Below are 16,841 nucleotides of genomic sequence, written 5' to 3' on the forward strand. Positions count from 1 at the left end.
GGAATTTGACAGCAGTTTTTTTCCTGTCTCCCTACAACCTTTAACAATGGCTTTGGCATTCCATTTCTCTATAGGACAATACAATCATATTAAGTTTTTAAAAAAATGTTTCCCTGTCAATGATTTCATCAGGGACACCACCATATGAGATTTGGGTGGCACATTTTGTAAACACATTTATTCAAGAGAAGACCAAAGGCTTTTATGCAATTTTTATGTGTAGGTATATATATGTGTATGTATATGCATTAACATGTAGATTACACCTAAAGAATATGTTATGACCCAATTTTTTTTAACTCTAGAAGTGCAAGGGTGGTTTAAATATATAAGGTTACCAATGCATTTCACCACACTAATAGAAAAATGGAGGAATAACAATTCTATGATCATCACAATTGATACATTATACATGTTTGATGAAAATTAATCTATATTCAAGACAGCAAACTAGGAATAGAATGGAACTTACTCTGATAAACTATATGTACAAAAAATGCAACGTAAACAGGTTGAAATGGAGAAGATTTTTCATTTCCTATTGGGAAAAATGCCAATTATCACCTGCTTTAGTCAAGACTATTCTGGCTAGGTTTGTTCAATGCTGCAAAATGAGGACAGGTTTAAGGTTTAAGCCAGTAGAAACTGTTGATATTCAAATATAATAGTATATTTTGAAAAGCAAAAATAGTCTAGATCTAAATTTGTGGAATTAATATGCATATTTAGAGGAATTGTTGGACAGAAAATCTATATATAGACATTCTATCTCTACAGACAGCCTCAACTAGACAATAAAAATCACAAACCATGAATTTTCAGTAACATTAAATAGCCAGGGATAAATTTAACAAAAATGTGCAAGTAGAAAACGAAACTTTATTTCCACAACTTTAACAGTCAAATATACAAATAAGAACAGCATAAATCGTTTCAGTTTATCTTCTTTCAAGCAAATGGTTGCCCTTCACCTATAATATAAACATTAGAAAAGTTCCTCAGCAGAACTTTGATGACAGGAGAGGTATACAAAGCTCACTGCAGTTGTAGTTTTACAAAATGGACTAAAACAAGAACACTAAGGGTGACCCTTTGGCTTACCTTCAGTTAATCCTCTCGAGATTCTATAGACTTTTCAAGCATATTACCAGTATTGGTGATGTTTAGTTATTTAGTTACTGGGGTATGTTAAATAATACTTGTTTTTCTACCCTATTAGCCATTTCATCAATATTCTGAAAATATCTGAGTTCCAGATTATCCTCAATTTTAATTCTGTAATATACTAACTGTTAGTGTCTTGTTCATATTTCTTATTATGTATACTTGGGCTCTTTCCATTTCTTCACAGTTATGTAAACTAAGAGGAGTGGACTAGCAGTTTGGGGTTGACAGATACAAACTATTACATTCAGAATGGATAAACAACAAGGTCCTACTATACAGCACAGGGAACTATGTCCAATCTCCTGTGATAAATCACAACAGAAAAGAATATTTTAAAATGTGTGGGTGTATATATTAAAAAATATGGAAACTAGCACATTGTCTTTATTTATTAATTGAGTTTATTTTCCTCTTCCTAACAATTCATACCTGTCTTTTATTAAGTATCTTTTCCTTTTTCCCTTAGGTTTATTCTGTTGCTCTTTTTCTTACCGTTTATGTTGGATATAGGATTTTGTATTTATGTACCTTGTAATTTACGTATTTTTCTTTTTAAATACCACACATATTTAGGGCTAATATTTTTCTATGAGAACATTTTAATCATGTTCTCTAGTTACTTGAACGTAGTCTGAAAGTTGTATTTCTGTCTAAATGTTCTAACGGAATGGAACAAAAATGTAAAGTGAAAATATTTAGAAGGCTAATACACAGTAAATTCTTCCCTAACTATGAAGTTCTTCCTTTAAAATCAGAACCCTGCAATTCATTGTCAGCAATTGGGAAAACACGTATGTGAAAGATACTAAGTTGATTATGCAGGAAGAACTAGAGTTACAATCTTTGACCTTCAGAACTTTTAAAATTCAGGTATCAAAGGAAAAATAACATACTTGATATGGTTAGAGACGATTATATCATGAGGCACAGATTTTTATTAGGTCTTTAAGAGTGAAAGTGGGATGTAGAGCAAAAACCATCATAGTATTGTAAAGTAATGATCCTCCAATTAAAATAGGCAACACCCCTGCCCCCCCAAAATGCCAAACGTGGGGGCAGGTACTGTGCTTAGCATATGTATCTTACTCACACCTGCCTTGAGTATCACTGACTAAATGCACTCTCTCAACTTGATCAGCCACAGAAACAGGAAACTAGACTATCTTTTGCCATTTTATTATTCAGTCATTGCATGCTTCCCTGGGGAAAGGATTTAAAATGCAACTGTTTTTTTAAGAGCTAGAGAATTCAGAATTTGAGAGAATTTAACAAACATCAAGAAGAATGTTGGCTCATTTTCTTAAAAAAAATTAATTTATTTATTTTAATTGGAGGCCACTTACTTTACAATATTGTGGTGGTTTTTGCCATACATTGACAAGAATCAGCCACAGGTGTACATGTGTCCCCCATCAGAAAATGAAATCTCAATTCCCCTGTTATAATTTGACTCAAGATGATATTTTATGATAAATAAATAATAAAAAACAGAGTATTCTTGTATGCATTCCATCGAAGAGAATCAGAGAACGCAAAAATCGCATTGAAAACTTAGCATTTTAGTGTATCTGTTCTGAATTCACAACTTTTATGAGTAAAGTTGAGTTTAGAAGTTAAGGGATTTCACAGAATCACACACGTTATGCTAAAGCTGGTACTAGATCCTGAATGCCTGAGCATATTTCATATAAACTGATATTTATTACAAATACATGCCATATTTGCTACAAGCAGAAATTATAAAAGAACCTGAAAATTATTAGCTGTTGCTTAAAGTACTAATACAAGAGAAGAAAACGGTTCCCTATTTTCAATTCGATATGGCTTTGATCATGTCTGTTTCTTTATTTGAAAGTCTGTAAATCAGGCACTCAGGCATCTGGGTCTGAACTATCTTTCAAAGAATATGTGAACTCTGTTATTAAAATAATAGTAGTGTTCCCTCTATATTAGTAAAGATATAATATTCTGAAAAAACAGAAACCACATAAATTACTTTCTGAATGGATGACGTACCTGCTTCTGGCATTTCAACAGGCTCTGTATTTGATGCAAACTCCTCCCTGACATCAGGACCATCTCCACCTTTACCCCCAGTCTTTGCCTCAGCCAATTCCTGGAGATCAGTTTCCAGATCAGAATCTTTAAAAAAAAAGTATCAATTCAGCTGTAAAGCATACAATATAAACAAGGGAATGATGATATTGATTCCCTCAGTATTATGAATTAAAAGTCTTAGGCCAGTATGGTAAAAATGTGCTGAATGAGAACCTCAAGAGCATTATTCTGGGAATGTTTTGCTGGAGAAAAAGGAAAGCAGAATTTTCCGAATGCTATCACCATTTTCCTTTCCCAGGGTTGTCCTCAGACAACTTAGGTGCCCCCTTCTCTTTGTCTTGAAAACAAGGGAAAATTTGAGCAACCACACTGACCTGCGAACTATACTCTCCTCAGTTTTTTAGGAACTGTCTGAAGTCCTTTTCTAATGTTTCCTTTCCTCCTCTTACTGGTTATGTCTTAAGACATGATGCACACTTACACTTTACCTCCAGAGGCATCCTTCTCCTTCTCTTCATTGTGATTCACTGGATCCTCTCCATTTACTTCCTCCTTTTCAGGTGTGATATTCTGAATCTCAGCTGGCGGTTCCTCTTGTTGAGGTTGCTCAACACTGGGCTGCTGGTCCTAGTAGAGAGTGCATGCAAATAAAAAACTTTTTGTTGTTAATACATATAATAGCATAAATATACTTAATACATAGATATATCTGAGCATATGTAAACCTAACAACATTTTCCCAACACAATTCTACGTACTTACTTTTAATAAAGTTACTCTTCCCACAGAGAAGAGTTAGCTCCCATAAGAGTTACCCAGAAAGACTTTGGAAGTTATTTAAATCTATGTTGGGATGGAAGTATGCAGCCTGTTGTTAATAAGCAGGAGGAGGGAGTCACTGGGCACATTTCCAGGGAATTCAACAGTATACTCATAGGCAACGCCAGACTGTAATATATCTGGATCAATGTTCCTTCCTAAGACAAACTGTCACCCTTTATCAGCATGGAAGACCTTTATCATTGCATCTGTACTACTTAACATGATTTTCTCAAAAATAAACTTGTGCTAATAGAAAACATCAAATGGTAAGGTACTCACAACCACAGGTTCATCCAGCTTGGGGAATCTTGATCTATAGGTCCCAATGTTGACGCCACTTGCCCACTGATATTTCTCCCGGAAAGTAGAATATTGTGATTTAGAAAATGTATTTAAGAGCACAGCTATATTTGATCACTTTTCTGACCATATGTTGACTGATTTTTTTTAAATGTGAAAATACTTTCAAAAGAAAATTCTGGTTACGTTAGAGTGTACATTCATTCCAATTATACCAAATACAGTTGCTTGCAAAGCCATTTTTGTCTTTGCTATGCTGGCAGAGAAATCACCTTAAGGTACACAGGAAGGCTGAATTTTTGTGAGGAAGTTTGATTTCACAACAGAATTCTCCATCATGAAGATATTTAGTGAAATACTGCTAGAAATTTAAAAATTCAGGACTATTGCTCTTGTCACACTCCTATTCACCAGACCTATTTCCCCCAACTCCCTTGGAATTCAGTTGGAACACGAAGAAAGGCTCAGTCTTTACAGCCTGACTATGGGATTTTCTCAGTGTCTGTGGCTGAGGTGAGTCTGCATGCAGAGCAACCGGTCCACTTCTCTCTTGGCACCTTACCACAAAACTCGTGATACATATGTATTATATGATTGTATGTTATGTATTATATGATTTCATGTCAGTGGGTTTCTGGAAAAGGCACAACTATAGGCAGAGAAATATGTCTGTGGTTGCTAGGGTATAGGAGTGGAGGAAGGAGTCTGAAAGGAAATAGCCAAGGGAGCATTTTCAAACCAATGGGACGTTTTCTACATTTTTATTGTGGTAGCATTTACACAATGGTATGCATATGTCAAAACTCGACAAACGGTAATGCTTTTAAAGCATTGACTTCCACGGCATATAAATTATATGTCAATACTTCTCATTTTTTAAAAAAGGAAAAGGATCTTTTAAGTATGTAAATACTGGTTATTGTATCCATCTAGAACTTGAGCTCATAAACATAAAAATCTTATTTGAAATTCTTCCGAGACCCGGCCAACTTCCAGGATTCCCCATGACACCTTTGTACCCTTATGACAGGACACAGAAATTGGGTCTTAACCAGGTTTCCAATTCCATCTCCTTCACCTCAAGTCAATATTCTTGCTGAGTTCTGTCCATTTTACTTTGAAAATGTCTAATGCATCGACTTTTTCCCATGTCCACCACATCTGCTCTAGTCCAAAGCCCCCCTCCATTTAATTGTCAACCCCCTGCTAACAGGTCTCTCACATCCACTCAGGGTGCCTGTCTCCCACTCACCGCCCTCTTCTCCTCCCTCTCTTACAGTTGCAGAACTGTTTATGACTTTCTAGATAAAGCCTACTGTCCTACACAAGAACTTGAAGGTATGGTCTAGCCCTTGCCCAGCTTGCTAACATCATGGAAAGTAGAGAATCCTCTTCTTGTCTCTCTTATTGGGCTTCATTCATACCCTCCAATTTCTCAAGCTTAGATTGTCCCATATTTCTGAAGCCTCCGGTTAGTAGGCTCCTTCAAGCTAGGCTTCAACAGTATATGGAACGAGAACTTCCAGATATACAAGCTGGTTTTGAAGAGGCAGAGAAACAAGAGATCAAATTGCAGCCTTCATTAGATCATCGAGAAAGCAAGGGAATTCCAGAAACACATCTACTTCTGCTTCATTGACCAGACTACCTCAAGGCCTCTAACTGTGTGGATCACAACAAACTGTGGAAAATTCTTAGAGATGGGAGTACCGGACAAGCTGACCTGTCCCTTGAGAAACCTGTATGAGGGTTAAGAAGTAACAGTTAGAATAAAACATGGAACAACGCACTGGTTCAAAATTCGGAAAGGAGTAAGACAAGGTTGTATATGGTCACTCTGTTTATTCAACTTATATGCAGAGCGCATCATGGGAAAAGCTGGGCTGGATGACTCACAAGCTGGAATCAAGATTGAGGACAGAAATATCAAGAAGCTCAGATATGCAGATCATACCACTCTAATGGCAGAAACTGAAGAGGAACTAAAGAACCTCTCGATGTGGGTGAAAGAGGAGAATGAAAAGGCTGGCTTAAAACTCAACATTCAAAAATAGAAGATTATGGCATCTACTCCTATCATTTCACAGAAAACAGAAGGGGGGAAGTGGATGCATGGACACATTTAATTTTGGAGGCTCCAAAATCACTGTGGATGGTGATTTCTGCCACGTAATTAAGACACTTGATCCTTGGAAGAACAACTATGACAAAGATAGTATGCATGCATGCTCATTGCTTCAGTCGTGTCTGACTCTCTATGACTCCATGGACTGTAGCCTGCCAGGTGCCGCTGTCCATGGGATTCTCCAGGTGAGAATACCTTAGTGGATTGCCGTGCCCTCCTCCCATGGGGCATGGCAGGGCATCTTCCCAACCCAGGGGTGAAACCCATGACTCCTGCATCCCATGCACTGCAGGGAGGTTTTTTGTTTGTTTGTTTTTGTTTTTGCCAATTTATGCATGTTTTAATTGAAGAATAATTGCTTTACAGAATTTTGATGTTTTCCGTCAAACATCAACAAGAATCAGCCATAGATGCACCCATGCAGGCAGATTCTTTACCATTGAGCACCAGGAAAGTCTATGTCAAACCTAGACAGCATAGTATGAAGCAGAGACATCACTTTACCGACAAAGGTCCGTATAGTCAAAACTATGGCTTTTTCAGTAGTCCATGTACAGATGTGTGAGTTCGATCATTAAGAAGGCTGAGTGACAAGAATTGACGCTTTCGGTTTGTGGTGCTGGAGAAGACACTGGAGAATTCCTTGGACAGCAAGGATATCAAAACAGCCAATCCTAAAGGAAACCAACTGTGAATATTCACTGGCAGGGCCGATGCTGAAGCTGAAGCTCCAATACTTTAAACCACCTGATGGGAACAGCCGACTCACAGGAAAAGACCCTGATGCTGGTGATCAGGATGGGAAAGCCTAAAGCAAGTTATGCCCTGCTGACTGCTGAACAGGTTTTAGAAGCAAAATCTCTCGCCAGAGAACCAGTGCTATTAGCGGAACTTACGGCTCTGACCCGAGTTCTAGGGCTAAGTGAAGGGCAGCGAGCAAATATCTTTACTGATTCTAAGTACGCTTATTTGACTTTACATAACGCTCATGCTGCAATATGGAAAGAAAAACAGGTTTAAAAGGGCAACAGGAGAACCTATTGAGCATTTCAGAGAGATCCAGAGACTTTTAAACGACTATATATTGTCCTAAAGGAGTAGCTGTTAGGCATTGCAAAGGGCACAGCAGGGATGGGAGTAAATTAGCTGAAGGTAATCAGCTGGCCGATGTCAGCCAGAAAAAGTGGCACTTTGGGAATCCCCTTCACTGCAGATGCCTTTGATCTGGACAGGTCCTGTGGAACAGGAAAAACCGTAATATACTGAGGAAGAATTAGAAAGATATGAGAAAAGAGGAGCAAAGATAAAGGATGGCTACAGTCCGAGGATGGACGATTAATAATTCCTGAAAAGACTCAATGGGAAAATTCTTAAGGGTTTACACCAGAGTTTTCATTTAGGTGTAGAGAGTACTTACCAGATAGCTTCTCATTGTTTGAAGGTAAAATGTAGTGAAAACTTTAAAGGACATTATCAAAAGATGTGAGGTTTGTCAGAAAAATAACCCAAAAGACTGAAAAGCTAGCAAATCTGGATTACAACGAAGTGGAAAATATCCTGGAGAAGACTGGGAAACTGATTTTACTCATATGCCACAAGCTAATGATTATTCTTGCTCACAAGTTTTGGGTGGATACTTTTACTGGATGGATTGAGCCTTTTCCCTGTTGTGGTGAACATGCTAAGGAGGTTATAAGAATTTTAATCCATGAAATTATCCCAGGTTTTGGCTGCCACGGAGGCTTCACAGGGACAATGGCACCACCTTTGAAGCTGCTCTAACTCAGGGGGTGTCTAAAGATCTAGGAATAGAATCTCACTTACACTGTTTCCTGGAGACCCCAATCCTCAGGAAAGGTTGAAACAGCTAACGACATTATCAAAAGATATCGGTGCACATTAACTCAAGAGACACAGGACAATTGGATTAAAGTTCTACCCATAGCTTTAATGAGGGCTGCGACTGCCCCCCACAAGGAGGGGCTGTCCCCTTTGAATGTATTTATGGAAGCCTTTCTTATGCACAGACATTGTTATAGACCCTGAAGCCTTAGAATTAACTAATTATGTAACTCAGCTCTCAGTTTTTCAATAGACATTAACGGAATTCCAGCAGGTGACTCCTGACCCAGCCTCTGCGTCAAGCAAGCCTCTATTTGAGCCAGGAACAGAGGTCCTGATAAAAACACCTGGGATCTGGGGGCCAATCCCTCGAACCCCTCTGGGAAGGCCTTACCAGGTTATTCTTTCTTCTCCCACAACTGTCAAAGTGCCAGGAATAGATTCATGAGTGCATCACACTCAAGTTAAGAGGTGGCATCCTGACCAGAACTAAGTGATGTCGTTTTAATGTCTTTACTTTCTATGCTCTGACTTTTGTACTTTCAGATGGCCCTGATAATCTATGTGAGCCTACTTCTGCTGACTCCAAAAATCCTGAGTTTGCCGTTTGATCCTCAAGACAATGCCTTCCTGTCCTGGGCTCACTCCTATGCTGCATTCCACAATCAGTCTAACTGCTGGGTGTGCAGAGTGCTCCCCTCTTCATCAGTGGAAGGCTTCCCATGGTGGACATCTCCACTTCAAGGAAAAGACTTTCTCCAAGTCTGCAAATACCTTCGACAACAATCGTATGTGATGCCTCTTCTTAATCTGATGACATCTAACAACCCTAAGATGGACTGGTGCAACACTTTGTAGTTTGTGGACATAACGTGGCTTTTAATTTTGATTATACATTGTCTTGGTTTAATGATTATTTTCGTTACACAATAAGGTAAATGGGTCTAGATCTAGTGGCTTTTTAACCTGACGTTATCAATATGGGATGATTGAGGTTATATGGCTAACTTCTGGAAAAGGACATCTATGTCTACTGCCCCTATATGCTGGGAACAAATAGAGCCATCCCCAGAAGTTAGCCAACAACTTAATTAATAATGATTGGAAACAATTGGGACTTTGCCTCAGGAAATATGCAAGGTAATCATTCCCGTATTTTCCAACCCCAGTTCAGGTCCTCCCTTTGCCTGGCCAGGCACTGATTGGGACTGGATATCTCAGTCACGCGGGCTTGCTCCAAACGGGACCTACTGGATATGTGGCTCCTGCCTATGGCATGGCTTCCCCCTGGCTGGTTAGGGAGATGCACCCTAGGTCTAGCTTTTACTCATGGCTTCATATTTTCAGAGCTTCCAGAAAAGCCTGCTAATTTACCACACCTTAAAACTCAGTGGGGAAGGTCTGTATTTCACTGGTATGATTATTTGGCTGCAGTGTTTGTTCCCTCTCTGGGAACTACAGATGTTCTGCTACGAGCGGATGCTTTGACTAATTTTACTCAACAGGCATTACAAGATTCTCAAAAAGCTATTTCAGCTCATCAGTTCAGTTCAGTCCAGTTCAGTCGCTCAGTCGTGTCCGACTCTATGCAAACCCATAAATCGCAGCACACCAGGCCTCCCTGTTGATCCCCATCTCCTGCAGTTCACTCAAACTCACGTCCATCTCCTGCAGTTCACTCAAACTCACGTCTGTTGAGTTGGTGATGCCATCCAGCCACCTCATCCTCTGTCGATCCAATGGCTATGGCAAAATATGTAGAATAACAGCTACCACATAACACAAATGGCTTTTACATCATAGAAATGCACACTGAATAGAAATCTGATTTCTTCAGAAATCTTTCAAATGGAGGCTTGACAAGACTGGCATCAGGATGTTTTGTAGACACGATGGTCTCAGAGCCTCCTCAGAACATCAGACAGCATGTCAGTGAGTCTCCTAGACTGGTGGTCTTGGGTTTGTGCATCAGAGAAAGCAGGAAACCCCTGTCACATGCTCTCAATGGAGACAGAGCCTGGAAGCAGGCAAAATTAGACCATGCCTCTGCTCTGCTAGTGCCTAGACAAGTTGTCCATGTCAATCAGAACTGAGGAATTCTTTTAAAAAGTGCAGATTCCATGATCTACACTCAGTGAATCTCACTCAGTGGGGCTACAACAGTGCCCCAGAATCTGTGAGATTTCACTACACTTGGGAAACTCTCAGGGACTTTATTAAACCCCTTTGGTAGTGAGACTGTCAGCAAAATAAGGGAAATAATGATCAGAACAGATATTAGAAAAAATATGTAGATAAGCAACAAAACCCAAAGCTGGCTCTTTCAAAAGGTCAATATGAATTCATAAGTTTCCACCCACAAGAATTAAAAAAAAAAAAAGATAACTAAAGACAAAACTTACCAATATCAGGAAAGAAATAGGTTACAGATGCAGATGACCACAAACTGAGGGAGAAACTGAAATAGCAGCACCAGGCCCCTTTCGATGAGAGCTACGTGCCAAACCCAGCCCATTACAAGATTCCTGACATTCAGGAGCACGCCAAGTAATTTCCATGCCAGGACTGTTGCATTTATTGTTCCTTCTGCCTGGAATGCTCTTCTCTTAGGTAACCCCACAGCCTGCTCCCTTACTTCCTCCAGATCTCTGCTTACTTGCCATCTTTCAGGGAATCTTTCCCTCATTATCTTGAAGAAAATAATAACATCATATCTACATACACCTTTTCCCCTGATCTAGCAATATGTTTCTTCATAGCGCCTGCCACCCTTGATTATTTACTGACCAACAAGTCTATGAAATGAGAGACTTGGTTGAAATGGCAACCCACTCCAGTGTTCTTGCCTGGAGAATCCCAGGGACTGGCAGGGGCCTGGTGGGCTGCCGTCTATGGGGTCGCACAGAGTTGGACACGACTGAAGCGACTTAGCAGCAGCAGCAGTACTGTCCCAAACTCCTTCAAAACCACTATGAGGTACCATTTCACGCCAGTCAGAATGGCTGCGATCCAAAAGTCTACAAGCAATAAATGCTGGAGAGGGTGTGGAGAAAAGGGAACCCTCTTACACTGTTGGTGGGAATGCAAACTAGTACAGCCACTATGGGGAACAGTGTGGAGATTCCTTAAAAAACTGGAAATAGAAATGCCTTATGATCCAGCAATCCCACTGCTGGGCATACACACTGAGCAAACCAGAAGGGAAAGAGACACGTGTACCCCAATGTTCATCGCAGCACTGTTTATAATAGCCAGGACATGGAAGCAACCTAGATGTCCATCAGCAGATGAATGGATAAGAAAGCTATGGTACATATACACAATGGAGTATTACTCAGCCATTAAAAAGAATACATTTGAATCATCAGTCCTAATGAGGTGGATGAAACTGGAGCCTATTATAGAGAGTGAAGTAAACCAGAAGGAAAAACCAATACAGTATACTAATGCATATATATGGAATTTAGAAAGATGGTAACAATAACCCTGTGTACGAGACAGCAAAAGAGACACTGATGTATAGAACAGTCTTATGGACTCTGTGGGAGAGGGAGAGGGTGGGAAGATTTGGGAGAATGGCACTGAAACATGTAAAATATCATGTATGAAACGAGATGCCAGTCCAGGTTCGATGCACGATACTGGATGCTTGGGGCTAGTGCACTGGGACGACCCAGAGGGATGGTATGGGGAGGGAGGAGGGAGGAGGGTTCAGGATGGGGAACACAGGTATACCTGTGGCGGATTCATTTTGATATTTGGCAGAACTAATACAATTATGTAAAGTTTAAAAATAAAATAAATTTAAAAAAATAGTGCTCAGGTCTATGGCAGGTGCTCAGATAACATTTGCTGAAGGACAGTCTGAAGCCAGGTCCTTTACACACATTGCTAACATGCACAGATACCCTCCAAGATGGGCACTGGCCCCATTGTATTATTATGATACAAACTGAGATTTCAGGAGACAAGTGATACACTCGACAACACACAGTCAGCATGTCAGGTTCCAGGCTTCAGAATCATATCTGCCAGCTTCCAAATCCTCAGTTCCCGGACAGAGACTTCACAGCCAAGAACATAAGAGGTTTTATATCTAACACAAAGACTCCAAACAGCTCAGATAGATACCCAGAGACACCAAAAAGAGCTCACTGAATCTCTGCACAGAGAGTGCACAACTCGTCTCAGACCCTCAAACACAACTGAGACCATAACCATACACACTGTGACAAAGACGCTCCAAACAGACCAAAGTCTTCCAGACAGAAACAAACGAGAACTGCACAGATACTTCACATCATGGAGACTGACTCCCAAACCACTGGGACACTTACCGACCTAACACAAAACCCCCTAAACAGAAAGACAGACGTTTTAATAATAACTCAAGAACACAATATAATCTTAAGATTAATTTCCCAGACAAATGAAAAATTTGCAACCTGTGCATAGATCCCCAAGCAGCTGATAGTTTACCCCTTTACACTGACCCATCCTTAAAGCAGCACAGAGGCATCACAACTTCGGACCCAGAATCCAAAGCTCAGTGATCTCACATTCTGGGGGCAGATGCCTACACAGAGATCTCTCACCCAGGGACTGAAAAGCCAGCAAGCTCCAAAGATGCACATCCCGGTATACAGGCACACATCCTAGAGGCTTTGTACTATGGCTCACAAAATCCGCTCAGATCAAATATCCCATCACTCACAACCCTGCCAAAAGGCTCAAGGGGATCAAATGTACCCAAACAACACCTGTGTTGTCACACGAAGCAATACACAATCCCAAGCTGCCAGTACAGTTTATTTTCCAGGGAGAGACACCAAACTCAGAGACCTCTCCCTGGACATGAATTGCATGCATTTGTGTGAATGACGGAGAAGGCACTGGCAACCCACTCCAGTACTCTTGCCTGGAAAATCCCGTGGACGGAGGAGCCTGGTAGGCTGCAGTCCTTGGGGTCGCTAAGAGTCGGACACGAATGAGCGACTTCACTTTCACTTTTCACTTTCATGGATTGGAGAAGGAAATGGCAACCGACTCCAGTGTTCTTGCCTGGAGAATCCCAGGGACGGGGGAGCCTGGTGGGCTGCCGTCTATGGGGTCGCACAGAGTCGGACACGACTGAAGTGACTTAGCAGCAGCAGCTGTGTGAATGACGGTGCACTGCCACAGGATCCAGACTGAGCGGAGCTAAACCAGAATGAAATGCCTTCACCATGCACAGCCAGCGACTGCGCCAAACCTCGCCACTAAGCAGGGCAGCTATTAGACCCCTTTGGAAAAAGCAATAAGACTCGGGGACGAATTGTATGTTCTGAAAAGTCTCGCACGCCAACGCAGGCGCACGCGTATACAGGCGCCTCTCGCCTCAGTTCCTGTTCTGCGCGACCACACTGCCTGCAATCACGCGGTGGCCAATCACTGCCCAGAACGCTTCCCTGACTCCACACCCAGACAGCCAGTCTCTCGCTCCGTAGTGGTCCCCACCAACAAAGGGTGGACTTGAAAAAGAGACGGAGAAAGTTTTCCGCTTAATACCTGTGTCCACTCGGATTCAAAAGCAGTGGGAAGACGAAGAGGAGCGAGTGGGGATGGACCTAGTGGCGCCATGAGTGCCGCTGCTGGGAACTGTGGTCCATGCCCGACGCGGTGTAAGGGGACCCTCTCTGTTGTCACACGCCCTCTCCCAATGGTACCTTCCAGAGTGGGTGGTCTTTCCGCTACCCTCGGTGGTACATCCCAGGACAGAACTGTTTCATCTCGCGCGCCCCTTGCTGGTGGGATTGGGAACAGCAGATATAGATGCCCGTGGACCATTCCAGGAGGATCCACAAAGGCCGGAAGGGCAAGGTTAGGGGGAAAACCCCACAGATTCCTGCAATTTGGGACTCAGAAAAAAGTCTCCGTAAACTGAAGATTACGTCTCTATGGGGATCACTGTCGTAACAGAGAGCATGGAAAACACTTTATCTTTGCTGGGCATTGTGATTGTTTGTGCTTTCCTGTTCAATACAGAATAGGTCTCATGGGGGAAAGCCAGCCGCAGTCCCCCAAGGGGCAGGATAGATAAAGCTTCCGACTGGGATCTGCAGGCCTGGCGTGGGAAAGCCCTCTGTCGCTGACTGCGAGTAATATGTGGAAGAGACAACAGGACCTTCCATTCTATTAGGAAGGGGGTCAACTCTGAGAGGACCCAAGGACACCACCACGTAGGTGAGATAAAGACCATGGCTTTGTCACCATCTTGTCATCCCTGAATATGTTCCCTAGCAGGATCCCTCAGCCTGTCTAGCTATGCCTCTCTCGGCAAGTTTAAATTTGTTTGTTCATTCCATCATTCATGCATTCTCTCCAAAGTATGCATTAAGCACAACTCTGTATGTTAGGACAGAGAAAATCAACCTTTTCCTCATGGAGCTTACATTCTGTTGGGATCATGTGGTCCCTAAATACAAGTAATATATCAGGTGTTTGTAACTGCCGTGATTAAAATTAAATCGGGATAGTGAAACAGAGAGAGGGGGTGATATTTAGAAAGAGTGGTCAGGGAAGTTCTAAGATTGTGACATTTGAGCAACAGCCTAGAGGAGATATGCCTATTTGGGAGAAAAGTATCCTAGACAGAGGTAAGGCCAGTGGAAAAGCTGGGGAGTAGAACCCTGTGTAGTGATTATGAAAACAGTGGGGAGGGCAATGTGACAGGCACAGCATGATGGAGGGAGAGCGAAGAGATTGGGAAACAAAAGTGATGAGGCCCAGGTCCGTTGGCTGTTCTGGCCATTGGGAGGATTTTGACTTGAACCACAGGAGGGTTCTTATCAGAGAAGTCCCCAGGCTTCTTTCTGAGGCCCAGATCGCACATGATTGTTGAGGAGCCCTTGGTTTTATTTAAGAAAAACCCTTCCCCACCCCTTCTGCAGCTGAGCATGCCTTTCCTGGAATCCCCTACACTCAAGGGGAATGCCTCCTCCTGCTTCTAGTGAACATCCATGTCAACCGATGATATTCTCAGGAGAGACAGGGCAAGGACCCTCTTGATGTGACTGAGGGCACATTGAGTCTTACAAAGGCAAAGAGGCATGATATAAGAGGCACAGAGATGGCAGGGAGAAAGACAAAGAGAGCATTAGGCAGGGACGGAGAGACTACTTCTGGTAGCAACCTGTCCCCACTTAGTTAGCACCCACCTACAGGCCCCCAGCCCTGCTACTGGATGATGTACAGTACATTTTCCCTATAGGAGAAAAGAAGCTCCTCCGCAGGGATTTCTCTAGGGAATGACTCAGTCGCCCATAGCCTGGGCCTTAATCATGCTCCCTTCATCCACATCAGGGCCCTCTGCCCATCAAGACAAGGACATGCTCCATTCCTGGGGAGGCTCATGCTGTACACAGGGTCCCCTCACAACCTATCCTGCCCAGACTGCCCTCCTGCTGATCTCACTGCCAATGACTGCTTTAATGGAGGAAAGAGAGGCAGGGATCTCTGCATTTGTGGTGGAGCCTCATGCAAATTGGTGAATGTGAGATTTCTCCCCAGCTGCTTGGAGGCTCACCTCTGTACCTTCCCCCACCACATCGATGGGTGTGTGATGGAGAGACACAGAGATATATCCTGACAGTGAGTCAGTCATAGGATCCTGTGGCCCTGTGCAAACGCCCACCTCCCCCACTACCCGGCCAGGGTTGTGCTGATTCTTCCCTGCCTCCTCCAAGGAGCCCAAGCTTACATGCAGTCTCTCTCCTCCTCATGAGCTGAGACCTTCCATCTGCACTGGGCCTTGGGTGCCCATCTGCTATCGGTGCCCTCCTTGTTGTGGGTTGGACAGATGGACTGAAGGAGTGTGTGTACACAGTTTCTGAAACAGGGCCCCTATCAAGGGTGGTAGTCATATCAGCAAGTATTGTTTCTTAACAGGATTATTACCTGGGCTTCTGTGAACTGAGCATTTTTACCATCTCTGAGGCTGGGGCCCCAGGCTTTTATCTCTGTGCAGAGGCATGGTAGAAATCGTAGCAAATGTGACATCACAGGCCTGCTTCTATGGCCTGTGAGACTGGGGTCCATCTAGCCTTCCTCTTAAGACGATTCTCATGTGCAGATACATGAACAGCTGAGAGGCCCAACCCTCTAGACAAAGGACCCCGAAATAGTTCTGAGATTTCATATGCCCTGGACAGAGATGTGCAAACACTTCAGACTGCTCATCCTGGACACTAACCCAAAACAGCTCTAATAGGTCACGCCTGAGGACACAGATGCAGTCCAACTCAGAAATACCAACTGTGGCTTCAGATGAATTAGGATCCCTAAGAGAAACAGCATTGCTCACAGCCAGTTCTACAGGGTTAACTTGTAACCTCCGTGGTTCCTGCATGACAGTGCAATCTGAAGGAATTCTGGGTGACAAACAGGAAGAGGCACACTGTGCTTTGGACAAACTGGCCCTTATTTAGTCACACAGCTTCCTCAGGAAAAGGTTCAGTGACCCCAGATCCTTGCCCCACACACAAAAAGC

At 42.5% G+C, this 16,841-nt stretch overlaps 1 protein-coding gene across 6 annotated transcripts; it reads right to left on the bottom strand.

Annotated features, from left to right (window-relative positions):
- Positions 1–512: 512 nt before the first annotated feature.
- LOC113887426 (P antigen family member 3-like) lies at positions 513–14,084 on the bottom strand. Of its 6 annotated transcripts, none has more exons than XR_003509734.1 (5): positions 13,862–14,078; positions 4,327–4,401; positions 3,707–3,852; positions 3,184–3,309; positions 513–971 (listed from the first exon to the last, which is right to left on the bottom strand). XR_003509734.1 is itself a non-coding variant. In XM_027534570.1 (5 exons), the coding sequence occupies exons 1-5, from the start codon at positions 13,931–13,933 to the stop codon at positions 949–951; spliced, it is 435 nt and encodes a 144-aa protein (XP_027390371.1). In that variant the 5' UTR covers positions 13,934–14,080; the 3' UTR covers positions 513–948. The 6 variants fall into 6 exon arrangements, 3 of the variants coding, with proteins under 3 accessions (XP_027390371.1, XP_027390370.1, XP_027390369.1); XR_003509735.1 differs by lacking the exon at positions 13,862–14,078 and adding an exon at positions 10,717–10,836; XM_027534570.1 differs by having other exon boundaries at positions 3,714–3,852; positions 13,862–14,080.
- Between the last annotated feature and the right edge of the window lie 2,757 nt (positions 14,085–16,841).

This window comes from Bos indicus x Bos taurus, chromosome X, assembly GCF_003369695.1.
Source record: "Bos indicus x Bos taurus breed Angus x Brahman F1 hybrid chromosome X, Bos_hybrid_MaternalHap_v2.0, whole genome shotgun sequence".
Taxonomy (NCBI): Eukaryota; Metazoa; Chordata; class Mammalia; order Artiodactyla; family Bovidae; genus Bos; species Bos indicus x Bos taurus.

Coding starts and splice junctions, on each gene's coding strand:
- LOC113887426 (XM_027534568.1), bottom strand. CDS start 13,933: ATGGCGCCACTAGGTCCATCCCCACTCGCTCCTCTTCGTCTTCCCACT. Junction 4,402..13,861: donor TTGAATCCGAGTGGACACAG/GTATTAAGCGGA, acceptor ACTTTCCGGGAG/AAATATCAGTGGGCAAGTGG. Junction 3,853..4,326: donor AGCTGGATGAACCTGTGGTT/GTGAGTACCTTA, acceptor ACTCTCTACTAG/GACCAGCAGCCCAGTGTTGA.